This window comes from Lissotriton vulgaris, chromosome 11 (assembly GCF_964263255.1).
Source record: "Lissotriton vulgaris chromosome 11, aLisVul1.2, whole genome shotgun sequence".
Taxonomy (NCBI): domain Eukaryota; kingdom Metazoa; phylum Chordata; class Amphibia; order Caudata; family Salamandridae; genus Lissotriton; species Lissotriton vulgaris.
The window spans coordinates 871,474,386-871,501,425 of NC_141699.1; the positions used below are offsets into that span (position 1 = coordinate 871,474,386).

General features: G+C 46.0%; 1 protein-coding gene across 1 annotated transcript in view; it reads right to left on the reverse strand.

Annotated features, from left to right (window-relative positions):
- Nucleotides 1-27,040, reverse strand: part of KIF1A (kinesin family member 1A) — a 2,508,766-nt gene that overhangs the window by 1,760,882 nt on the left and 720,844 nt on the right. Inside the window, exon 14 of the mRNA XM_086944020.1 lies at nucleotides 23,788-23,921. Within this exon, the coding sequence (XP_086800146.1) occupies nucleotides 23,788-23,921 (134 nt within the window). The remainder of the gene's footprint in view (nucleotides 1-23,787; nucleotides 23,922-27,040) is intronic.

Below are 27,040 nucleotides of genomic sequence, written 5' to 3' on the forward strand. Positions count from 1 at the left end.
GGAATAGTAATTTTAACCCCTACGCTATCCAACGCTTTCCCTACTGTAGCACCCACTGGAGTGGGAATAGTAATTTTAACCCTTACGCTATCCAACGCTTTCCCTACTGTTGCACCCACTGGAGTGGGAATAGTAATCTTTACCCCTACGCTATCCAGCGCTTTCCCTACTGTTGCACCCACTGGAGTCGGAATAGTAATTGTAACCCCTACGCTATCCGACGCTTTCCCTACTGTAGCACCCACTGGAGTGGGAATAGTAATTTTTACCCCTACGCTATCCAACGCTTTCCCTACTGTTGCACCCACTGGAGTGGGAATAGTAATTTTTACCCCTACGCTATCCAGCGCTTTCCCTACTGTTGCACCCACTGGAGTGGGAATAGTAATTTTTACCCCTACGCTATCCAACGCTTTCCCTACTGTTGCACCCACTGGAGTGGGAATAGTAAATTTTACCCCTACGCTATCCAACGCTTTAGCTATTGTAGAATTCACTACAGTTGTTACAATAAATTTTAACCATTTTGCTATGCTACGGTAAAATTATTATATATGTTTATTTAATAATAATTATTTTTATATAAATATATATGTATTATTTTTTATATATTTTTTTAATTTACAATAAATATGTATTAATATAACATTAATTTAATAATTTTAAGTAAGTTTATAATAAATATATTTATTATTACATTAGTTTTAACTTTATTTAAAGACATTTAAAAAAAACGATATTTTTACAGTCTATATTTTAGTAACTCGATATTTTAGAGTCCATATTTTAGTACTTACCTGTTTAAAGATAGCCAGTCGATATTTTGTCCATCGATATTTTATCAACGATATTATGGTAACTCGATATTTTTGAGGTCGATATAATTTCAGTGATCCGTGCAATGCATGTGTTCCCCGGGTGCGGCAGGGGTGGGAGACGCTGCTGGGATTCCCCATAGCGGAGGATCAGTGAATATACTGTTGCACGCAGGCTCGGGAGCTGTCCCTAACTATAGGTAACAGTTGAGTCACTTTACGCTTATACATAAACTATACAGTACTCTTGAATAGCTATCAATCAATCAATCAATCAATCAGTGACACTTATAAAGCGCGCTACATACCCGTAGGGTCTCAAGGCGCTGGGGGGGGAGGTGCCGCTACTGCTCGAACAGCCAGGTCTTCAGCTTCTTCCTGAAGGAGAGGTGGTCTTGGGTCAGGCGCAGGTCGGTCGGGAGGGAGTTCCAGGTCTTGGCGGCCAGGTAGGAGAAGGACCTTCCTCCTGTCGTCGCTCTTCGGATGCGGGGGACGGCGGCGAGGGCGTGGTTGGCTGATCGGAGGTGGCGTTTGGGAGCGTAGAAGTTGACTCGGCTGTTGAGGTAGCTCGGGCCTTGGTCGTGTAGGGCTTTGTGTGCGTGGGTGAGGAGGCGGAAGGTGATTCTTTTGTTGACGGGGATCCAGTGAAGGTCTCTCAGATGTCCGGAGATGTGGCTGGTTCGTGGGATGTCGAGGATGAGTCTGGCTGAGGCGTTCTGGATCCGCTGGAGTCTCTTCTGGAGCTTGGCGGTGGTGCCGGCGTAGAGGGCGTTGCCGTAGTCCAGTCGGCTGGTGACGAGGACCTGGGTGACAGTCTTTCTGGTCTCGGTGGGGATCCACCAGAAGATCTTCCGTAGCATGCGTAGGATGTTGAAGCACGCCGAGGAGACGTTGTTGACTTGCCTGGTCATGGAGAGGGAGGAGTCCAGGATGACGCCCAGGTTTCGTGCATGGTCTGTCGGTTTGGGTGCGGTGCCCAGGGCGGGAGGCCACCAGGAGTCGTCCCAGGCGGAGGGTGAGGAGCCCAGGATGAGGACCTCCGTCTTGTCCGAGTTCAGTTTCAGGCGGCTGGTCGTCATCCACTCGGCTACCTCTTTCATCCCTTCGTGCAGGTTGGCTCTGGCGGCGGCGGGGTCGTTGGTCAGGGAGAGGATCAGCTGGGTGTCGTCGGCGTAGGAGATTATGCTGAGGTTGTGTTTGCGTACGATGGCCGCGAGGGGGCTCATGTAGACGTTGAAGAGGGTGGGGCTCAGAGATGATCCTTGGGGGACGTCGCAGATGACTTCGGAGGCCTCTGACTTGTAAGGTGGTAGGCGGACTCTCTGTGTTCTTCCGTCGAGGAAGGAGGTGATCCATTCCAGCGCCTTGTCCTGGATGCCGATGTTGCTGAGGCGCCGTACTAGGGTGCGGTGGCAGACCGTGTCGAATGCCGCGGAGAGGTCTAGGAGGATGAGGGCCGCTGTTTCTCCATTGTCCATCAGGGCTCGGATGTCATCGGTGGCGGCGATGAGGGCGGTCTCGGTGCTGTGGTTGGCTCGGAAGCCGGACTGTGAGGGGTCGAGGGATCCGTTCGTCTCGAGGAAGGCGGCCATCTGCTTGTTGACGGTCTTCTCGATGACTTTGGCTGGAAACGGGAGGAGCGAGATGGGGCGGTAATTCTTGAGTTCGGTGGGGTCCGCTGTGGGTTTCTTGAGTAGAGCGCTGAGTTCGGCGTGCTTCCAGCTCTCGGGGAAGGTGGCTGTGTCGAAGGATGTGTTGATGATGTCTCGCAGGTGGGGTGCGATGACAGCGTCGGTCTTGTTGAAGACGTGGTGAGGGCAGGGGTCGGTCGGTGATCCGGAGTGGATGGAGTTCATCGTGCGGATGGTGTCTTCGGTGCTGATCGGGGTCCAGGCGTGGAGGGTGGTGGTGGGGGGGGGTGGTTGTTCGGTCATGGTGTGCGTTGGTTGGTTGTTGAAGCTGTTGTGTATGTCCGCGATCTTGTTGTGGAAGTATGAAGCGAGGGAGTTGCAGAGGTCTTGCGATGGGATGATGTCGTTGTTTCCTGCGCTGGGGTTGGAAAGCTCTTTCACGATGTTGAAGAGTTCCTTGCAGTTGTGTGCGTTGTTGTCCAACCGGTCCTTGAAAGCTGTTTTCTTGGCGGCGCGGATCAGCTGGTGGTGTTTCCGGGTGGCAAGTTTGAAGGAGGTCCTGTTGTCCGGTGTCGGTTCCCTTCTCCAGACTTTTTTGAGGGCTCGGCAGTTCTTCTTGGAGCTCTTGAGTTTGTCGGTGAACCAAGGGGCCTTCTTGCTGCCGGGTCTGCTAGGCGGGGTCCTCAGTGGGGCGAGTTCGTCCGCGCAGTTGCTGATCCACTTCGTGAGGTTGTCGGCGGCCTGGCTGGGGTTCGCTGAGCTGGCAGGAGGGTGCTGGCTCAGGGAGGTGGCGAGCTGGTCTGCTGTGACCTTGTTCCAGCTTCTGCGGGCGGTCTGTTTCTGGTGGTGGTGGGTCGATTTGAGTGATGATGCAAGATGTCTGAGATGCAGCGCCAGGGAGGCTACTTTCTTGCACCTGGCCTGGTCCTGTCCAGATATAGCATACTATTGAGAAAACATTTTTGAAGTGTTGGATAAGATGCTGGAGTATCAGATAGAGGCTTCGCCCTTGAAAGCATTGCTTGGATATGTGCGAAATGTGCAGGTGACAAGCAGAAAACTAGTGGCTACACTTCTGCTGCTGGCTAAACATTGGCTAGTGATGGGCAAGTGATGTGCTGGGGCCGCTGCTAGAATCCACGGGCCACTCATTGGCTTAAAGATATGGTGTACTGTCATGGACAGCTGGGAACTTATGCCCTCACAGGCTGCCCCAGGGACATCTGGGAAGTAGTGCATAGATACCTTAGCACCAACCCAAAAGATCAAGGTGAAACTTCCCCCTTAGACTGAAAGATAGATACACAGTGGCTCCAATAGACATGGCCCGTGAGTAGCGATTGCGTAAAAAGGCATACAGGTACACACCTCAAAGATGCCAGCACCCCCCTTCATAATCCCCTTCTTTCCTTCCTGCTTCCCCTCGTTTTCGTTGCTTGGGGCTGCAGATATGGCAACATAACTGTGATATCAGTGCAAACTACTTGGACAAGAGGATAGAGCTTATCTATATTGGTAGCTGATATGCATATTGCAGATCTAATTTATGCCATCTCATATAATGTCATGTTGTACCTGAACGATCTATTGTTGGATTGTGCCTGCAGCTGCATTCAATAAAATAAAAAAATAAAAATAAAAAATGAATTACTTAATTCTTTCAGATTTGTATACTTTTTACTTACTACATCATCTCCTCCTATTGAGAGAAACCAATGGGACAGAGTGGTCAGAAAAAATTGGTGATGACAAGGGGTGTAAACCTGGAGTTGATGGAGTATTATTGCCTAAAATTTGAACTAAGGAGTGTTAGAACTGGGGGTCTCTAATTGGCAGAGGTAAGTACCTTTGACCAAGTAGGGACCCTTGCTTCAAGTCAGGGTGAAGGAATACACACAGTAGATAACTCCTGCTCACCCCCTAGGTAGCTTGGCACGAGCAGAAAGGCTTATCCCCAAGGCAATGTGTAAAATATATGCACTCAACCCACACAATGACCCCAAATCCACCACAAACTGAGACCACACAGGTGAGTATATATAACAATATAGATGTATCTAGTTGCGGCAGTAAAAATAAACAGTTACAAGGTGATTGCTCTTTCACCAAAGGTTGCACGTAATCTTGATGGTTGCGCTTAAATTGTTAGGAAGTTCTTAATGTAAACAGTCTCAAGTCTCTTTAAATTAGCACCAAAAACAATGCCACTGTAGTATAGGCCCAAGTCAGCTCTTCGCTGACTTCAGCGGGGTGCTACCACGTTCTCCTCACCGTTGCGCTTACTCTTGAAGCCTCGACGTGGGCGGTGCCTCCAGGAACAGCCCCGGCCGGTCCCGTCTGCTCTCCTGCCCGTTCTCGACAATCCAACGAGCGGCGGGGGGATCGAGCAGCACTCTTCTTTGGGGACGAAGGCCAGGGGCGCTGGGCACACTCGTTGCTCCCTCAGCGAGAGCGGGTCACGCAGATGGCCTGGGTGCAGCTCCCCCGAGGTTCTTCTTTCCACACGGCTCTCGGCGGCTTCCAGGGATGTCCCGATGACGTGGAACAATCAGGTCGTGGCACTTACGGCGAGCCTCCACAGACGCCCGGGAGTCAGCCAATGGCAGTGCGGCTCCCGGGACGAGCCCCAGATGATGCGAAGGCCGGCAACCACTAAATGCGCGGCCTTGGTGATGACGCAGCGGCGCTGGGCCAATCCCAACGCGGCGTCACCGAGGGGGCTTGTTCTCTTTGGCCAATGGGAGCACGGCGGCTTCGTTCTCCGTCTCCGCAGCTCCGGCCAGGGACGGCAAAACTTCGAAGGGTGTTTCTGGCCCCGGGCAGCGGCGGTGAAACGGCGGCAATGGATTTTCAGGGCCACAGGTCCTAACTAGACCACCCACAAGGCCACCAGTGCGTGGAGGGTGATTCTTGCCACAGGGAGGCGACATGATCCTCCGGTCACTCCAGACTATGTGCCGATGAGCACATCGATCTTCTCCCACGGCCAGCAGTCAGAAACACGCGCTGGGGGCAAGATACCACACGATCTTTTACAGCAGTTTGGCAAATCTTGGGAACCTTTTAACCCTGGGTTCCAGGACAGGAGGCCATCTCTTCTCAGGCCCTTGGAGATTCAGTTAGAAGACACAGAACACAGCAAAGTCTTTGTAGGTCAAGCAGGCAGGGTCACAGCACACAGCAAAGTCCCTCTTCTCCTCAGCTTCAGTTGAACAGCAGAACCGGTCAGCCCTTAGAGCACACAGCAAGGCAATCTTCCTTCAGTTCTTCAGCGGTCCTTCTTCCAGCAGAGGTTCCTCTTGATTGTAGAATCTGCTTTTCTGTTGTCAGGGGTCCTTCTCTTATACCCCTAAAAGTCTTTGAAGTCTTTGTGCAAGTGGGCCCTGAGCCCGGTCTAAACCAGTTCTGGGTGTTGCTGAAGCACTTGGGCTTCCTGGCTTCTTCCTTCTTTTCAGTGTGAGGGGCAGAGGTGACAGTCGTCCAGCAGGAGGTTGAGCCAGTATTGTGGCAGGCAGGCACAGCCCTCTTCACTCCCAGGTGCTATCTCCTCCCACCACTCTAGTTGCAGATGCAGTCATTCAACCACGGGCTGACTCAGACAACCTCCTGGGGGCTCACCAGCCCCTGTCACCCTCAAACCAGATAGTCAATCCACAAGCAGGCCCAGGCACACAGAAAGGTTAGACAAGAGAACAGCCACTTTCTAAAAGTACTGTTCTCAAACACAGAATTTAAAAACAACCCTTCCTAAAAGATGTGTTATTAAATTCTGAGTTCAGGGATATCAATCACTTATGTCGCATCTCGTTCCTATGGGAAGATAGGCTGGTATCCATTGGGACCAGCCTCCCCCATGTTAGTCTATGGAGCAAGATCACTTTGCAGCAGTGAGCACACAAAATGGCTGCTGCTCACTACCAGAGCACGTTACCTGCACTAGTACATGCTCTACCTTTCCTATACACTGCACCCTGCCCAGGGGGGTACCTTGAGCCTTCCATAGGGGTGACTGATGTGCACAGCAAGGGAAGGGTTAGGCCCAGCCAGTGGGGACACTTGCCAGGCGGACATGGCAGTTCACTGACTGCACACAGGCACTGCGGTGGCAGGCCTGAGACACCATTTTAGGGCTACACATGTGGGTGGCACAATCAGTGCTGCAGGCCCACTAGTAGCACCTGTCATCACCAGCCCTGGCACACACAGTGCACTTTACTAGGGACTTCATGGTGATACAAATATGCCAATCAGGTATACCCAATCAATATGACAATTTTCATAGGGAGCACTTACACTCTGGTACTGGACAGCAGTGGCAGAGTGTCCAAAGCATCTAAACCAACAAAAACGAAATCCAGCACAGCATCAAAAATACAGGATGCAGAGGCAAAAAGATAGGGGGAACACCACGCCAAGGGTGTCAGGTCTAACACGGAGCATCTCTCCCCTCTACCCATCTTACGGTACAGAGACGGACAATTTGGACTTCCAGAAACATCCCAAACTGTGACAAAATACTGCATTTGCTGTCGGCTGGTATGCTTTTGTAGTGGAACCTTTTTCAGGTAAGTAACAATGAGCTTGTTGACTCTAGTAGTAGTAGTGCTCCGCTCCTCCCGCCCTTTCCGCCCCTTCCGACATAAAAGGACACCTCCTCCTAGGAAGCGCAGCGGACGAGAGCAGCGGGCGCGCGGGCGGCGCGCCAAAGGCGAGCCCGTCTGCGCCCGTCTGTGGAAGGACGGGGACAGGGGCCACGACCCCTGGCCAAAATGGATCGAGGATATGCTGGAGCGCAGAGCAACTCCGGGACCTCTGTCCCGATTATGCCAAAGATTGTCTCCACATTCTTAACGCAGAGGATACCAACAGCTGCAAAGTGTGTCAGTACACTTGGCAGAAGAGACCCCCAACTAGGACGGAACATACCAAGATTATGTGTGGGCTACTTAACACCAGATCCATGAGGAAACATAGCCTTGATATTTATGATCTGCTTTCAGACATGAAACTCGATCTATTGTTTCTCACAGAGACGTGGCTTGATTCTAATTCAGAGCCGGCCATAGTTGCTTCTCTTCCTGCTGACTACACTCTGGTTCATTTGAATAGATCTGTAGGCAGAGGCGGGGGGATAGTGATAATATTTAAAGAGCCCTTATGTTGCCAACTTGAACCTTTCGCCATCGCTGACAGCGAGATAGGGGTATTCTCCATTAAGGTTAACACGGGGAACACAGTAAATGGCCTATAGATTTATCGCCCCCCTGGCCCCTCTACCCAGTTCATTACTAACTTGACTGACGGCATTACGGAGACTGCCCTGCGTAGAGATAAGTTTCTACTTTTAGGCGATCTGAACATCCATTTGGACAATCTACCAGACAAAGGAACTACTGACTTCTACCAGCAACTACTATCCCTCCAAAGGCCCCAACCCATCTAAAGGGCCACTTGTTGGATCCTATTTTTGCCAACTGGGATCGTGTAGAAGTCCAGTCTCTAGTTCCTGTCCCTTGGTCCGATCACTTTGTAGTTTCTTTTACCTTAACTATCCCTGCGAGTAATGCCCAAAAGTTCCCAAACACTAAATATCTAAGTCGCAAATGGACTGCGTTCTCCAAACCCAAGTTTGACTCTGCCCTCACCAAAGGTGGCAGACCAGGCGGGAGGATGCTGTTACAGCTTCCGATAGACTTGATGAGCGCATTACTAATGCCCTGGATGATATAGCCCCTCTCTGCCAAAAAACACCCTGTAGTAGACCCCATAAATCTGCCCCTTGGTTTAGCGAAGAACTTCGCCTAGTTAAAGCTGAATGTAAGAAATTAGAAAGGCAATGCTGGGTTGCGTATCTTGATCAAGCCAAATTGAGATATCTAGGCAGACGCAGGGAATATCATAACCTAATCAGGCGCGCCAAAACTAACTACTTCTCAGGTAGGATTGGAGAAGCTCACAACTCCACCAAGGAGCTATTCAAAATCTACAAAGAAATTTCTATATGCAGCTCATCTGTTGACCCTTCCTTGGTCTCAGTTGAGTCCTGTAATCGCATTGCCACCTACTTCTCTGACAAAGTGGCCACTATCTATTCCGCTTTTACAGGGGGAAAGGAAAAGGCAACAGAGTTCAGCGAAAACTTACAGTTAGACGTAGGCGTACAGAGGTTAGGCAATTTCATCATCCCATCCTCAAATGAGCTTCAGCGGATTTGTCGCTCGATCAAATCAGGGTCCCCCTGTGATCCGAAACTCATTGGAGGGAGTATTGAAATCCTCGAACCTTACATCAGAGATGTTCTAGATCTCTCCTTCAGGACCGGCACTGTACCTAAAAAGTGGAAGCAAGCGATTGTGCTCCCGCTTAAAAAAAAAACGAACCTCAGCTGGGACAGGCTAGACAACCTAAGACCTATCTCCCTTCTCCCCTACACGGCCAAAGTGGCAGAAAAGGTGGTCAATCTCCAACTTATGACTTTCGTGGATGAATCCAATCTTCTTCATCCCACTCAGTTTGGATTTCGCTCACGCCACTCCACGGAGTCTGCGCTGCTCATGGCCACCGAGACCATCAGGCAAGGGGTAGATGAGGGACACACTATGGCTCTCATCTTGCTCGACCTGAGTGCCGCCTTTGACACTGTAGCACATTCCATCTTGCTGCAGTGTCTTAACAATGGTGGAATAAATGGGGTGGCACTCAGATGGATACAGTCCTTCTTGACGGAGAGGGGCTTTCAGGTTAGACAGGGAGAACACTACTCTCGGGTGTTCAATCTTGATCAAGGGGTTCCCCAGGGCTCTGCCCTAAGCCCCACCCTGTTTAACCTTTACGCCTCACCTGTAGCCAGTATTGTGGAAAGGTATGACATCCAACTAGTATCCTACGCCGACGACACACAGCTGGTCATCTCTCTGTCACGGGCACCCGGAATTGCGGCAGTCAACTTCAGTGCTTGCATGCAGGAGCTTGCCTCCTGGATGTCTAACAACTGCCTGAAGTTGAATGGTTCCAAGACTGAAGTGCTCGTGGTGGGGGTGGGGGGCGTCTGTGTGGTCCTCGGCATGGTGGCCCGACTGTCTGGGCCCTACTACTGTGCCGTGTCAACAGGCCAAAAACTTGGGGGTACTATTTGACTCCGATTTGTCATTTGCTCCCCAGGTTAATCGGGTAGTGGGAATGTGCTTCGGGATACTCAAGACCTTACGTAAGGTCCTTGACCTGCTCCCTGTTGGTGCCAGACAGACTCTTGTGCATGCCTTGGTCACATCGAGACTCGACTATGCCAATCTCTTGTATCTGGGCATCACGGCCAAGTCTCAACCGTCTCCAAGTATTGCAAAATGCCACAGCCCAGCTGGTGCTAAGGCTTCCCAGGAGAATGCCCTCCAAAGCCGCTCTGAGGTCCCTTCACTGGCTTCCGATCCGTGAAAGGATTACCTTTAAAGCTTTATGCATATGTCTTCGTATCTTTGCAGGTAGAGCTCCTGCCCCCCTAAACTGTCTCATTACCCCATATAGACCAGAGCGGATGCTTAGATCCTCTGGCACTGGTCAGGCTGCTGTCCCCAAAATCCGTAAAGCTCGTATGGGGGGCAGATCGTTCAGACTCCTCGCAGTCAAGAAGTGGAACCTGCTCCCAGCTGAACTTCGCCTTGAACCCTCTGAGACCAAATTTCGCAGAGCCCTCAAAACCCACCCTTTTTCGCCTAGCACTGCTCTAACCTTCCAACTCTACCACATGCTCACTTTCAGCGCAGGGACACGCCGGAGAGCGTAACTAAGCGCTTTATAAAATTCCAAAATAAATAAATAAAATAAAATTTGCTCAGTATATTCCTACAGAGATATGGGGTCATTCATCCATAATAATGGATGGTTACGGAACTGGAACAGGAGTCCATGAATGTTTACTGTTTATTCAAAATGTTTACTTTAAAACAGCACAAGTGGACTTTTAACACTTTTATTACCATTGTTTTAAAAAATGTGACAGAATGAATACAAGAATTTAAGGCTGCCTGCCCTATTTCAATCCCTTAAGGCATCTAGTTTTTGTGGATAAATATTCCAAATTCCTACATTCCTTGAGCCATTGTAGCTTCTATCCTCCTGAAGATAATGTGTGGCAATCTCCTGCACACTCAAGCCCAGCTCTGTATTCTTTAATTGATGCACAGAGCTACCTAGGCCAAGAATTGAAAGTCGAACCCCAAAACCAAACTTGTGAGCCACCCTATCTAAAAGTGGAAAGCAGTGTGGCGATCCCTTAAACTATGAAATATTAAAATCAGAAGAATTTGTATCTCCAATCTTCCAAACTAACTAGTAGTAGTGAAGAAAGGCTTGTATCCACCAAAGGCCCTCACCAAAACCATCTGTTCATAATGGTGCAAGCCACTGAATTCCTAGAAAACCCTTTATACCTCAGATTTATTGCTACATCCATGACCAAAAATCGGTGCCATGGATCCAGATAGCACTACAGCTGGTGCACTCAGGGTGGGGTGCATGTTCATCACTATACAAGAGACTTTACCGTCCATTTTTTAACGAAATGCATCACAGCAGGTGAATTGCTAATAAGGGCTGATCAGGAAAATAGAGAATGGCTGATAGGGATTAGTAACCTTTAACAGTGGCCACAGCAAAGTTTTGCAGACTAAACATAAGCAAGGCAACACATTTGGATAAACAGCCTAATAAATTAACTTGGTTGAACAGCAGTGGAGAGTCAGGATGACATCCAACACTTTTTAAAGGAGATCAAACCCTCTAACTGGTTTCCATCAGTCTTCTCACTTGAAGGTGTAGATTGTGAAAGTCCAGGTGGAACATTCTGTCCTACTACTGGGACAGTAAATACCCTGAAGGAAAAAAGTGGAGGCCGACCCTTGGAGTTAGCAGTTCAGAGTACCAGACTCTCTGAGCCCAGTCCTGGTCCATGAGATCAACTTGCAAGGTCCTGTCTGAATTACTTTAAGATTAAAGGAAGAGTTCCACTGATGATGGAATAAGTCTCCCAGACTCCCCTCTCCCAGAGTGAAACTCTGGAGTGCAGAAGGCTAGGCACTGGAGTGTTTTCACAGGTGTCAAATAGGCCTACCAAGGGTGAATCTCACTTGGTGGCAAAACCTGAATACTGTCGCTAGGTGCGGAGTGTCTCATAGTTGGCAAGATGATGCCTGCTGAGTTTGTCTACCATGATGTTGTGCAATCCAGTCAGATGATTGACTGTTAAAGAAATCATGTAAAGTGTCAACTATTGCCCTAGTCTCAATGCCTCCAGACAGGAAACATGAGACCCAACTCCGCTCTGCTTGTTACAGTGCTACATAACAATTGTATTGTATGTCATCACCTATAATGACTAATCCTTATTGGAAGACAGAAAAGCCTTTGGAGCTTGGCGGAGGGCATGCAGCTCCAGATGATTTATGTGATGGCACTACTTCAATGGAGACCAAAGACGTCTGATATCTACTGGTGACAGGTGACCTTTCACTCAAGCTCTGAATGAGAAGTGGTCTAACCCCTACCACAAAGCAGAGCTACTTCATGTTAGACAGCACAATCAGTACATGAAATTACACATTCTACAGGTCCATGACCCAATACCAGGCCTCAATGGTCCAAGTCAAACAGATTTTGAACCAGTGTCATTATAGTGAACTTCTACTTTTTTAGGAAGAAGTTTAAAAATGAGAGGTCCAGAATCAGTCTTGGGCCCACTTCTCATTTCAAAGATCACAACTTCTCCTTCAAATGTCATAGTCCTACAACCAAACAATACATAACCTCCTGTATTTCATTTATTTATACAACCAAGCAAGTGTCCACGTATTCGTATTCCCCCTCCCACTAAAGATCACACCTAACACATAACTCCTGTTCATTTGATCTATCACATAGAAACTGGTGTAAATGCTTGGCAAGGTTTACTTAAGAATGGTAAACTAACCCAAACAATATCCCTCCAAAACAATATATATACACACACACACACACACACACACATTAGCTACTGGCGGGTAGTTCTAGTTAGGGCCATCCTTTCCCATAGATAAAGCTATTTTAGTTGTACTAATAACTTTGAAAGCCTTGAGGAATCTTCATGACATTTTCAAAACTAGTGTACCAGTTAAAGTTTCGAGGTGAACCGTCAAGCAGGATCTGAGAAGAGAAAGTAAATAATAATATAAGGAGTCAGAATAGAGGTATCTTGATCACATAGGACACATCAAGGGGTGTGTGAGGGATCTCTCATGGGTGATCCGAACTGAGAATCACCCACCATTCAGCACCCAGTGTAAATAAGCAATGGATCTGTGAATCTGAAACCTAATGAGAATAAAAGGCATCCTCTCACATACCAAACTCCCACGTAGGGTTGGGTGCATGCGGTGGGGGTTGGAGGCCCTGAGGCCAATCCCCACTGTGCATGGCCAAAGGTCAAGCACCGTGGTATTTGTATTAACATATAGTAATTATATATCCCTTTATGTTAAAAAGCCCATAGAAATTCAGTGAAAAAAGCAAAGTTTCTAAGAAGTTATAGTTAGGTTGACGTTTTACTCAAACAAAACAATCAAAATCCAGCAGTTACAGTTATATTTATAGTTATACTTATCGGAAGAAACTATACCTCATGCCATTAAGTAACTTTAGCCCATGAGTTATATCTTCTGAAGATAAGTATAACTATAAGTGTAACTATAGCTGCTGAACTTTGTATGGGTAACTCATCAACCTAACTATAACGTCCCTGTAACCTTTGGTCTTTTCAGTTATGCCAATCCTTTGGTTGACTAGTGGAAGGAACAGGTGCTCTGGGAAACTGAGATGTCTCGGTGGTCTGGCCAGAAAGTAATCTGGCTAAGGTACATTGATGACGTCTTCTTTGTTTGGAATGGTCAGGAAAACGAATTGCAAGACTCTGAACACGACCTGATCTCCAATAGTGTAAATTTGCGTTTCACAAAGACCTACAGTAGAAACACCATAGATCCTTGATCTGAGACAAACAGTAGTCAAGAATTCTTTACAGTCCAACCTCCCAGAAAACATACTGCAAAAAATTCTGTTCTACATGCTCGCAGCAGTCATGCACCAAATTTTAGGTGGAGTATCCCCTATGGGAAGTTTTTCTGAGGAAAACGAAATTGTAGCTCAGAGAAGGAATATACAACAACCCGTGATTAAATAATTATCAGATTCAAAGCAAGATGATACTCCAAGAAATATCTCGATTTTGCAAACAAATGGTGCCCTAATAAGCAAGGAAAAAATTCTATTTGAACAATTGAAATCTGAAACTAGTGATAAAACTGGAATACGCTTCTTCAGGAAATACTCTGAATGGGCACGTGATTTACGCAAAGTTCTAATTAATAGATAGGAAATTTTAAAGTATGATCCAATTTTGAAGAATGCCATATGTGAATGCCCTATTATCTCCTACCAAATAAATACCAAATTTAGGGACATGCTAGTACACAGTTTATTAAGACCTAAAGAAGGAACAAGGCTCCCAACACCCAAAGGACTCAAAATCTGTGGTTGTTTTAAGGCCTGCAGATTTAGTAATAACATTGAATCGGTAACACTACAGTATACACAAAGAATATTGAAAATCAAGAAATTTATAACTTGCAGCACTGATTATGTAGTATATGCCATTGTTTGTCCTTGGGGATAGTGGCATATAGGGTCCACCATTTTCCCAATAGAAAACGCAACCTCAAACATGGGCCAGCCTTTATTAGTAATGATGAAATGTACAGCACAGCAAGGCTCTATAACCAATACCATGCCGGCAACTGGAGAGATAGAAAATTATTTGGTCTAGACACCATATCAAAACATTCTAGAGGGGGAAATCAACAAGTCATCTTGAGGATAGTGGAATCACGTATGATTTTGGAGGCAGGCAGTATGATTCCAGTGGGGATGAATGCAGATGCAGAATTATCCATACTTTTATGAGATGAATTAGGGAGTTCATAACCCTTTTGACCTCAGCAGAGTTGTTTGTAACAGTAGCTTATTTTAACATTAGCACTATTTAGGTGAATTCTAAGAGCTTGTTCTTTCTAGTTACATTTTTTTTCTAGTATATATTTTGTGTAGGGGAATCACAATTGTACCTACTTTAAGTTTCTTAAGAAACATGTTGGGATCGAAAAGGAAGAAATATGAATGGAAAAATAAAGCTACTGCAGCTTGATTCACAATCATATGAAATCAACAACCAGCACTCATGGGGGCGCTAGAGAGAGCGCAAGCAGAATGGCCGCACTGCTGTGAGGCTCCTGCCATCTGGAACTACAATCCTTCAATTATCCTTGTCTAAACGAGCGAAAACAATCGTTAAAAACACAGAATGTGGCAGCTCTAGATCGACCCCCTACCCTGTGAAAATTTTGGCATGAACGAAGACTGGCGGCCGCCACAATGAGAGACGAGATATTTGACCGGGCTGGCTGCTGGTGATCGAAGTAGCCGGAAGGCGGCAGCTGAGCTCAGGAAAGCCCGAGGCCCCACGCATGGACACCAGGCTGTAAGTGCGGTGAGCGGCAAGATCACAGGGCAACTACAAGGCGAGTGGAGCACGCCGACTTGGGCCGACTCGGAACGCAAGCGGTGGATGTGCGAGGACTAGTATGGGCACAGAAGTTGTGGCGGACACTGGACGTGTGGCGTGAGAGACTGAAGCGGGTAGAGAAGACGCCATACTGAGGTGAGCCGTGGGAGTGCTGCCCTGAGGCCCGCTCTGTAGGACCCCCCCCCCCAGGATCACGGCGGCAAACAAAGGAGCTGGAATTACCTGTCGGCTGCGGACGCTGTGATCGCGCTTCCATTGAGGTGCTCCGAGAGGAGGAAGAGACGCGGTACCGAGGCGGGGCCGCCTCGATTACGGAAGGTTGGCGGTCTGGGCCTCGGTGTGGGCGGGACAGCACTGCGCTTTCGGTCCCACACCGGAGGGCACAGACACAGTAGAGGAGGCGAGACGACATCCCCGCTGGAGGGGGAATAGCGGTTACATAACGGCAGCAGAGAGAAGGAGGGGGCACAAAGATCAAGAAGAAGCGGCTGCAATTATAGTAGGGGGCCACTCCGAAACACAGACCCCTGAGAGCCAGGGGTGTGCAAGAGGTTAACAGCGCTGACACAGAGGCTCTGCACAGAAAGGGAAGGAGACGGAATTGTGGAGCTGCACCCCCCGGGTGCAGGGGTGTAGGGAGCTGCGTGAAGCCACCACGCACGGGGAAGAGGGTCACAGCCCCCCTTCCCCTGAACGGACTTCGGAGCTGAGAAAATAAGGGTGAGAACCGCGCCCCCAAGTGTGCAGGCAGCACCGTGTGGGCAGGCCTGCTGCATTGTGACTTTGGCCCTTATTGCCTTATTGAAGGTAACCCGAGGTAATAACTGGTGACCAGCCCTGAGCAGAAAGTCCAGGCAGACGCTTGGTTGAGTGACACTACTACGCCATAGAGGCGAATTGGAATATTGTAGGCCCCATGGGGAAACTGGAAGTCAGACAAGCCAAATTGAGCTTTGGGGCTGCAAGGAAAGTAAACAAAAACACGCAGGAGTGTCAAGACTCTATGGCTGCACACCACAGTGGCGAGGAGGCCCCGCCGCAGACAGCTGACATCAACAGTTTCCTACAAGAAATGCGACAGGGGTTTGCAACGGTGGTGGATAAGGTGGATCGCATGTCGTCAAGGATGGATGCAATAGCACATAAGTTGGATAGTCATGATGAACGTATCACGGAGGTTGAGAGACGCATCTCTGATAACTTTTTTTTTTTTCTTTCAAAACAACATTGGTCCCATGCACAGGAAATGTTCAAAAGCAATAAATATAGACACAATCAATTCTATATTAAATTTGACATGTCCAGCCGGACAGAGTTCTCAATCTTTACTTAATGATAGATGCACAAAAAGGATTCCTTCAACAAATCACCGTAGTAGGGCACAATCCTGTACCCAAGCACATACAGATCAGTACAGTGAAGAAAACAAAACAGGGCTTTTTAGGCAAAAGCTGCAGATTTCTGTAGTTTACAAATACACAGAAAATTCAAGCAGGCACCTTCACTTATATATAACACATGGTTTACGTTTGTGCATAAGGTGCACATAAAGGTCTACGGTGTTTCGGTCCCACTATTTAATCATGGGGACCATCATCAGGACATTAAATTAATGCCTAATAGTTGTAAGCCTTTATTGCCTAGAAGGGGGAAGGAGGAAAAGGCATAGATACATTTAGTTACATTCGTTCAATTAACAAAAACATTCAGGTGCTAAGTGGTGAGGGTGTGGCAAGGAACTGTTCGGTAATTGTGGTTCTATGGCGGGGTGAGCAGTGGTGTGGCTTCGAGTTTGTGAGGAAGACGTGTCGTAAGACTGATGTCTTCCTTAGTATTGAACTAATTAGGTGAATAAGGGTGTTGGTGGTAGCATGACAATAGCTCAGTTGGGTGGGAAAGTGTCTTAATTCCACGAGTTAAAGTGTATACCCCGTGTCAGAACGGGCAGGAACTGTGATTCCTGGGTACAATTATACAAAGGTGTGGAGAAGGTACTTGGAAGATTGCCGGAATTAAAAAGTGCCTCAAGGGAGACCATACAGAAAAGGGGGTGGTGATGAACAGAGTGTCTGAATTAAGCAGACCACTCTTACCCAGTTAAGAGATCAGGGCTTAATCCATCACTGTTATTTACCTCACTGCATCACCCCAGTTCAGAACCTGGCTATATGCAAATTAGCCTGACCCCATGCCTCATGGGAACAGGGCAGACCAAACTACCAAGCCAATTCTTCACTGGTAAGGAGACAAGCTTCCGGGGACCGGTTTCTGGCATTTCAGCCGTTGTCAACCCGGCTTGCTTGAATCCTGGTAGTGCAGTGAGCAAGGGACTCATGTCTGAGTATACCCTGCCACACCTGTAGTGGCCAAAAAAGATACAGAAAAGGGGGTGGTGATGAACAGAGTGTCTGAATTAAGCAGACCACTCTTACCCAGTCAAGAGATCAGGGCTTAATCCATCACCGTTATTTAGCTCACTGCATCACCCCAATTCAGAACCTGGCTATATGCAAATTAGCCTGACCCCGTGCCTCATGGGAACAGGGCAGACCAAACTACCAAGCCAATTCTTCACTGGTAAGGAGACAAGCTTCCGGGGACCGGTTTCTGGCATTTCAGCCGTTGTCAACCCGGCTTGCTTGAATCCTGGTAGTGCAGTGAGCAAGGGACTCATGTCTGAGTATACCCTGCCACACCTGTAGTGGCCAAAAAAGATACAGAAAAGGGGGTGGTGATGAACAGAGTGTCTGAATTAAGCAGACCACTCTTACCCAGTCAAGAGATCAGGGCTTAATCCATCACCGTTATTTAGCTCACTGCATCACCCCAGTTCAGAACCTGGCTATATGCAAATTAGCCTGACCCCGTGCCTCATGGGAACAGGGCAGACCAAACTACCAAGCCAATTCTCCACTGGTAAGGAGACAAGCTTCCGGGGACCGGTTTCTGGCATTTCAGCCGTCGTCGGCCCGGCTTGCTTGAATCCTGGTGGTGCAGTGAGCAAGGGACTCATGTCTGAGTATACCCTGCCACACCTGTAGTGGCCAAAAACGATACAGAAAAGGGGGTGGTGATGAACAGAGTGTCTGAATTTAGCAGACCACTCTTACCCAGTCAAGAGATCAGGGCGTAATCCATCACCGTTATTTAGCTCACTGCGTCACCCCAGTTCAGAACCTGGCTATATGCAAATTAGCCTGACCCCGTGCCTCATGGGAACAGGGCAGACCAAACTACCAAGCCAATTCTTCACTGGTAAGGAGACAAGCTTCCGGGGACCGGTTTCTGGCATTTCAGCCGTCGTCAGCCCGGCTTGCTTGAATCCTGGTGGTTCAGTGAGCAAGGGACTCATGTCTGAGTATACCCTGCCACACCTGTAGTGGCCAAAAACGATACAGAAAAGGGGGTGGTGATAACTGGGTATGAGTGTTCTGTTTAATTCAGATACTCTGTCCATCACCACCCCCTTTTCTGAATCGTTTTGTCCACCTTAAGCGTGGAAGGGTATACTCAGATGTGAGTCCCTTGCTCATTGCACCATCAGGATTCAAGCAAGCCGGGCCGAAGACGGCTGTAATGCCAGAAACCGGTCCCCGGAAGCTTGTTTCCTTCCCAGTATAAGAATTGGCTTGGTAGTTTGGTCTGCCCTGTTCCCATGATGCACTGGGCCAGGGACAGACTAATTTGCATATAGCCAGGTTCTGAGCTGGGATGGTGCAGTGAGCTAAAAAACGGTGATGGATCAAGCCCTGATCTGTTGACTGGGTATGAGTGTTCTGTTTAATTCAGATACTCTGTCCATCACCACCCCCTTTTCTGAATCAAGGGAGACCAGTCGTGCCATTATGCGGCGACGGAACAAGTTTACATAAGAATGAATTAATTAAATAAACGGCGTGCCGTAAGTTAAAAGATCAAGGAGGCGCAAGGTGAATAGTACAAGAAATTGAATTAATTAAAACAAAGCGGCGTGGTGAAGTCAAGATTCCAGGTGGCGCGATGTGAGTCGAACAGATGATGGAGGTGGCGCAGTGAGAGAGGGAAGGGAGGAGAAGGCTTACCGAGGGGAGGACCCCGGTGTGCTCGAAGTGAGCAAGCTGGCGGGAGGGTGCAGAGCCTTGTTAATGCGTTCTGGCGGGGGTAGATGAAGTTGGTAGATTAATTGAATTGGCTGCCCTGGTGAAGGGAACAGAGGGGGGATTAGTGCAGGGTTCAGGAATGAACTACGGGCATTCGAGGAACCGCGTTAAAAGGGCTCTTACCAGGATCGGGTGCTTTAATAAGGCTGCGTCTCCTAAAAAGGTTGAGCGCGAAAATGGGAAGTACCTGTGAAAAAGGGGGGGGGGGAATTAGTGACCCATTCCGTGTAACAGGCACAGAACCACGAGCGGGAAAGCGCTCCTTGGCTTACCGGTTCTGTCAGCGTGATGTTCTTCCTCGCAATGCGGAGGATTTAGGGCAGGGAGGAGCTACGTAAAATAAGGAGAGGTGGAGCCTGATTGGCTGTCAAGGAAAGGGCGAGGGGTATGAACATAAATGATGGCTCGAGCTGATGGCAGCCATGTTGGAGGGATATCAATAGTGATAGGAAGGGGTGGATGAAGACTAAAGCAATGCGGCAGCCATCTGCGAGGGAAAAGGAGAGAGAAGGAAGGTAAAAGTGATGGTGGAAAGCTAATCTGTGATAAGTGAGAGTGCTAGAAATAAATAAGTGAGAGAGCACAGAAAGTACAGTTAGATACAAGACATTGGCGCACTGATTATATACATCTGACAGGCCACAAAATACAGGTATTCAGGGGAATTAAAGGGGGCGGGGTTTAACGATCAGTGGAGGAAGCCAATGCAGGCTTTAGATCAGGGTTGTCCAATCTTCTTGAAGGTTTAGTCCAGAGTTCAGGCTGTCCGTTTTAACTATCCATTTATACTCTTCCTTATTGAGCATTTTGGTCAAGTCACCACCTCTTGGTGGTACGATCACTTGGCTGATCACAGTCCAGCGAATTTCATTTTCATTATGTCCTTTTTCAATAAAATGTTCAACCAAAGGGGCATTTTAAAGTGGTACTCTATTATTTTTCTGGTCCACCTTTGTAAAATGTGATTCTTACAATCCAAAATAAATTCATTTCAGTGCCATTTAAAATATTCAATGATTATATTCAAAACACTTATCATGTCATTTTAAATCACAGGTAAAGTCACTTTGGCTATTTTTACAATTCATTTCAATAAGCATTTTAAACAGTTAAAGATAAACAAAATTGCACTGTAGTTCATCCTTCTCAAAATGACGTTGTATGTTATGAAATGATAATTCATTCATTCTGATTGTTCAATAGCTTAACCAAAATTAATTGCTTTGGCCAGTCATAAAAGTGGACAGTGTGCCTATATTCAATCAAGCCCTGGATGGGCAAATGTTTACTGGTTTGCTGACACTATGAATTGCATCTTTCAGCTAGTGGTGGGAAAAGTTTACTCTACCCAAACTGTTTCTTTATTCAGACATGCTTTTGTTGTCAACCTATGTGGACCCATAGCTCTTCCTCATTATTGAGTCCTCCATGACTCTCAGTCTGGAGTTCAGTTATGTATTTGGACTTCAATGTCCTGAGTTTCCATATTCTGTTACCACCTCTTTCTTCACTCGGGACTTGGAATAGGCAGTAAACCTTAAGTAAGTTTGGATTACGCTTGTGTTTTTCTTCGAAGTGTCGGACCACAGGATATGTGTGATCTTTATTCTTTATTGCTAGTATGTACTCTAAAACTCTTTTCTTGGCAGTGTGTATTGAGCTGCCAATATACTGTTTTCCACAGGGGAAAGAGAGATAATATTCTATGTATTCAGAATTACAGTTAAGAAATTTCTGAATCTTCTTTTTGTTTTTCCTGCCTGGTACATGAAATTCCTTCACTTTCTGACTGTATTTGCAGGCTTTACATTGCGTGCTTAGGAAGAACCCCGGAAACAAGTCTTTTGTCCATTTTTCTCTGTAAAAGGACTCTTTACAAGAACATCTTTCAAGGATGTCCCTCTACGATATATAATGAGATCCAGCTCCAGTGTTTCCAGTCACCCTTGCGGGTTGCTGGGAGATCGAGTCCTGAGAGAGCGATAAAAGACTTCCTTCATTCTATAAACCAAGGTACGGAGCTGATTAGATCCTTAGAGAATTCTTGATTCAGATTCTTGGCAAAAACTATCTTAACTCAAACTACATCTCACTTACTCCTTCCCACGTACTAGGCTTAGGTTAGGTACACCGGGGTAGGCGTATTTTAGAAACACCAGTTGAGTACGTTTAGTCAACTTTTATCATTGTATGTATTTTATCCGTTTTAAGTATCTTATGGCTTAGAAACCATATCAATGCTTTCCCAGTATTATTTCATATTACTCCTTTTACTGTACGCACTTTACTTTATGACAAGTATTGCAATTGCGGCAATTAAATTCTCTTCCATGAGAAAGAAGACTGCTTAATAAATAACCACTTTTTATTGAAAACGCCCGTCTCTCTATTTCTCTGCACACCTGGTGGAACTAAGCATGCACGATTGACTGAATGAAATAGCTATCTATTGTTTCCGCGACTCTGGAGATATACTCCTTATTCTGGGGGGGAGCAAAGTTGTCATGTTTATGCGGTTGTCAGAAACTAATCCCTTCTTGTCTATTAAGGAAAGTTAACTCCTTCCTGTTAACTCGAGAAAGTTTCTAGTGACCTCTGAGCTAGCTGGCAGTCATAATTAAGTCTAACATATTCAGTAGAGACCTAGTCGGCCTCAGTCCTACGTCTAAACTATCGTTTATGTTATTCCAATGCGCAGAGCCTATTCGGAATATAGGAAGTACACTACAATGTGGGTGGAAACTCCTGGCAAGCAGCAAGCTGTCCCTAGTAGTGGGTTTACGATATACACCGGTTTGTACTTTGCTATTCTCAATGTATACCATAAGGTCTAAATATGCCACCTCTGAATTACTTATGCATTCTGTAAACTGCAAATTGAAATTATTCTAGTTCAGGGATAAGATATATTCTTTTGCCTCTAGCTGCGTCCCTTTCCAAATTAAAAACAGTTCATCAATATATCGAGCCCAGAGGATTATATTTTCCAACCATTTTTCATTAACACCTGCCCATGCCATATGCTTCCCCCACCAGCCCACAAACACATTTGCATAGCTGGGGGTGAAGCACGTGCCCATGGCAGTCCCTGCAATTGCTGATATAATTAGCCTGAAAACAGAATAATGCTATATTAAAACAAAAATGTATCATTTCAACAAGCATTTTGTTGTGTTCTTGGTATTTCAAGGCTCTCCCACTTAAGAAATATCTTATAGCTGTTTGACCTTTCTCATGTACAATGCTCGTATACAAGCTAGCTATGTCTAGTGTAATCAGTAACATGTTCTCTTCCCACTGAATGTCAGATATGATCTGTAGAAAATCTTTAGTGTCTTGTACATAGGAGCATAGATCCTTCACAAGAGGAGTCAGAAAACAATCTGTATATGTTCATGCATTTGCAAGCAGACTGTTCTTGGTAAATACTATTGGTCGTCCAGGTGGTTTTAGTAAGTTCTTATGCACCTTTGGTAGATGATAAAATGTCAGTACCTCAGGGTATTCACAATATACAAATTGCAAGTCTTCTTCCAAAATTCCTTTCTTTCTCCATTTCAATAAGAGTCCCTGACAACTCTGTACACTTTTCTCATATACAATACCTCTGCAGGGGTAGAAGTTGCTTGATAAATGCATTTTCAGTGTAATACAATATATAACCTTCTGGCCTCATTCTAATACTAATTCCATGACACTCAACAGTTGGACAGTTGACTATTGAGAACACAGACAGCATAATATTTGCCTTTCACCCCTTGATACTGTAACACTCACATAAGTCAGAACTGCTATGGGTCATGTCCATCAACCAATACAGTATCAATCCACAGCAATAAACCATCCATTACCAACTGAACATGAATGGAATAACTGAAGAGATCTGCCACATGTTACTGGACTAAGGAGGACTATTAGTCCACCATTGCAAGTCCCAACAAGATACATGTTGTGACCACTTTTGACATCTCAAAATGGCAATTAGATATGGGATGATAGTAACATCACATAAGTCCATCCCAGTAGATCTCTGATCCATGTCTTCCTCCAACCGCTGCCTGCTCAGGACAATCAACTTTAAATAGGATAGCTCAGAATGGACAACTCAATGCAGTAACCAGCTAGGTGAAATGTGAGAATAGGAAACACCATAAAGGGACCTGCAGAGCTGCTCAAAGTTCTCAGCTTACTGAAAACGATTAACTGCGTGCCTCTCTCTCACACTTCTTCATCCATCACACTGCTAAGCTCTGCATCCCATAACACGATAACCACATCTTTGTGGTCATAACACCTGACATGGAAAATTCCCACATAGGATCAAAACAAATACAACATCTTTTCAACCATACACTCTACATAGTGTAGTGTGCTACAGATTTAGGCATGTGCTTCAGGTCCCACGCCTGGGTACTAATCACTATATAAATGTTTCTATACAATACAATGCATATACATGAAAAACTCTAATAAGTAAAGAATCAACCAAATCATGGAGGTCTATAGGAAGATTGTGAATTATATAAAATACTCCACCTGGAAAAGCCTCACCCCTGTATTTCTTTCCTGTAGGTGATAAAAAAGGCGAGGGACCTTACCTGTATGCGTTCAATGGCCTCTTCACTGCCTGGAGCAAACATTATGCGTTCGTGGAGGCTGGAGATGGATGCAGCTCGACTTGAGAGCGCAGAGAAAGAGGATGATGGGCTGACACCAGTCATTACATTGGCCACTGTAAAAGAGTGTAAGGGAGTGACTAACAGGTGCCATATTGTCTTGCCGTACTTTGACAAGTCTACAGAGAGGAACAGGAAAGGAGGCTGAGAGACCAAATGTAAGAAATATAGAGAGGATATACAGAATGTAGCAAGATAAGATTACATATATCTGTAGCAGTAAGGTTGCATTGAACAGCATGAACACCTAAACAATATTGGGGGACATACCCTTATTTCTTACTAAAGCACTGACACCCAGCATTATTCCCATTCACATGCATCTCTTAACAGCACCACTGACCTGTCACAGTTCTGCTGCTCCCACTTTGCTTCTAGCCCCATGCACTGTTAATTGTCAGATTAGATACACATGAAGATGACATTTTGGGAAATCTAACTGTCACCAACTGTTTCCAAGGATTAGCAATCCCCAAATTGAGGCCTGGCCTATCACTCTCAGACTAAATTTGAATAAGTGCTACTGGGCAGCTGAGACCTCACTCCTGTTGGTTTTCTTTATCAAATTTCAGCTAGGCACACTGTGAAATTCCTCATTGTGCTAAGCACCAATTAATTGATTGGAACATCAGGAACTAACTAATTTCATGATTCTGAATGATGATTTGTGGTACTACCTTAGGCTTTATTTCTCCTATGTCATTATTCTATTAGTGCCTATATAATACTTCTGTTGGTTACCATCTTAATGTTGTGCTGTGTTGTCAACGTCATCTAATGAATAAAGTGTAATAGTACAGTGAATAAGAGCCGATATCCACAATCCAGTCTGCAATCCCTTCCAAGAGCACAATCCACATCATGATTTTCCTCAGCTTCCTCTTCCTCCTTCAAGAAGAATCACCCACTAGAAATGACTTTAGGCATAACATCTAGCTCATGTTCTCCCCTTCCAGGAGCTGCACCAACCATGCAGTTGAAGAAGAACAGATTTCCAGTCCACTCTAAATTCTTCTTCTATGGGAGGCTGAGGGGGGGGGGGTCCAAACCCTTTTCATGAAGCATAGATATTCAGATATAGTTCATCCCTCTGCAGTACACATGCAGTAAACCTGTAGTTGACATCTTCAGCTTGTGAAGGGCACAAAAGTAAAGTTCAAATGTTCCCATATGAAAAAGAGCCCTTATTCAGAGGGAAAAGAAGATATTGCAGAGTAAATCTGTTTTGTTTCACTATAGTTCCTATGATGCTTACAGCAAGAATTTCAGGGAGTGTCACCGTTTTTCATCAAGACATTGGCTCTGGTTTTGATGCTAACCCTACCCACATTTATTGTATGAGACTGATTTAGCCACACCCACAAGAAAACATAATACCATATCTACTTTGCTTCTTCACTTTCATGTGTTTATGCACCTGCCCATGTGATGTACTGTTAATTCCAATTCCAGTGCAAGTATGCATGCATTTTATCTGTATATCTATCATAACAGGTATATTTGAACAGTGTTTTTCTTCAAATAATATGTGACGAGCTTATTGGGACTGTCTCTGTTGTAATGAAGGAGATAATTCATTTCCATACAGATGGACAGCCTTGGAACTGCCAACACTGGAGCCTCCAACTTAGTATTTCTGACAAAACTCCACAATGTCATTAATAGATAGCTAACCATGCATTCCTAATGGTACACGTTTCTACTCAATCTCCATGTTTTTAAATTATAGTCTGGCATGCACAGTAGGCCTGGGTAAAATTTTAATTACATCAGAGCTTGAGTAGTTAAGAGTAATTTGGGGCCTGTCCTGTAGAATGTGTTGCTATTTTCTTAATTGAAATGCATCCTCAGGCCCATGTTGGATGTGTTTGTGCATTTTGAACTAGGAAATAGCAATAAATGCTGGATTTTGCTTCTCATGTTAATACTCATAATTAATCGTAATTGCGAGTAATTACCCTAGAGATAATTACACCCACCACTAATGCACAGTGCTGTTGTTCTGTTGTTTTTAAATATATTGATTTATCCGCCCCATAGTTCAAGGATGACAAACACTTCTTTGAAATGGTGCCAGTGTTGAGTATGTTTGTAGTCTTGTATATGGAATGAGAAACCAGTCAGTGTGAGACAACTGTCTGAGAACTCAAAAAAGAATGTAAACTATATTAAGATTATAATTTTGATGAATATTACTACATTAGTGTAAAAAATGTTTTAGAAACTGCTTGTTAGTTATAAATGATTCTAATTACCTTGTTAATTTATCTAGGATAAAGCTGATCACAGTGTTAGTGAGTACCTAAACACCATGACACTGCTCCAAAAGTATATGAGATCTAAAGGTCGTAGTACTGACAGTGTTTGGCCCACACAATGGTATTGGCCAAACTGGGGGCCTCATTTACTATATTTTGGCATAGAGCAGCATCGCAAGCCTTCCTGCTGCGTAGCCCTTCCTGCTGCGCAGCCCTATGTCAAAAGAAAAGGGCAGGAATGTGCCACATCAATGAGATATGGCGCAATCCTGTCCTCTTTCACAGCACTGGTGCACAAATGGTTGCCATGCCCCAATGCTGGCATACTTGCACCATGGTGAAAGGATGTTTGTGCTGAAATCAGGTTCTTTTTGTGGGGGAAGGGACACCTTTCTTGACAAAAACAACCCTCATGGCAACTTTGGGAAGGCATAGGCTTTTGATACATTCCCAGGTAAATCTGGGAATTTGTCAAATGCCATGGGACTGACATGGAAGCTCCCACCGTAATGCCCATGGCATGCTTCCCCATTGCAGTGTAAGGCAACATAGCGACTTGTGCTGCATTGCCTCACACCATATCTACTTGGCCATGAAAACCCATGCAGGGTGGCTTTACGTGACCTCGTAGATATGGGTATGCAAGTGTGCCACCAAAACATCGTAAAAGTGACATTCCAGTGGCACACTCGGCATGTAAATAAGCCCCTGAGTGCCTCATTTACTATATTTTGGCATAGGGCAGCGCCACAAGCCTTCCGGCTGCACTGTAGTATGTCAAGTAAAAAGGGCAGGAATGCACAGTATCTATAGGATACGGTGCATTCCAGCCTTATTCCATGGCGCTGGTGCACAGATGGCTGGCATACGCCAATGAATACACTCTTGCACCATGATGCAAAGGTGTCTACATTGAA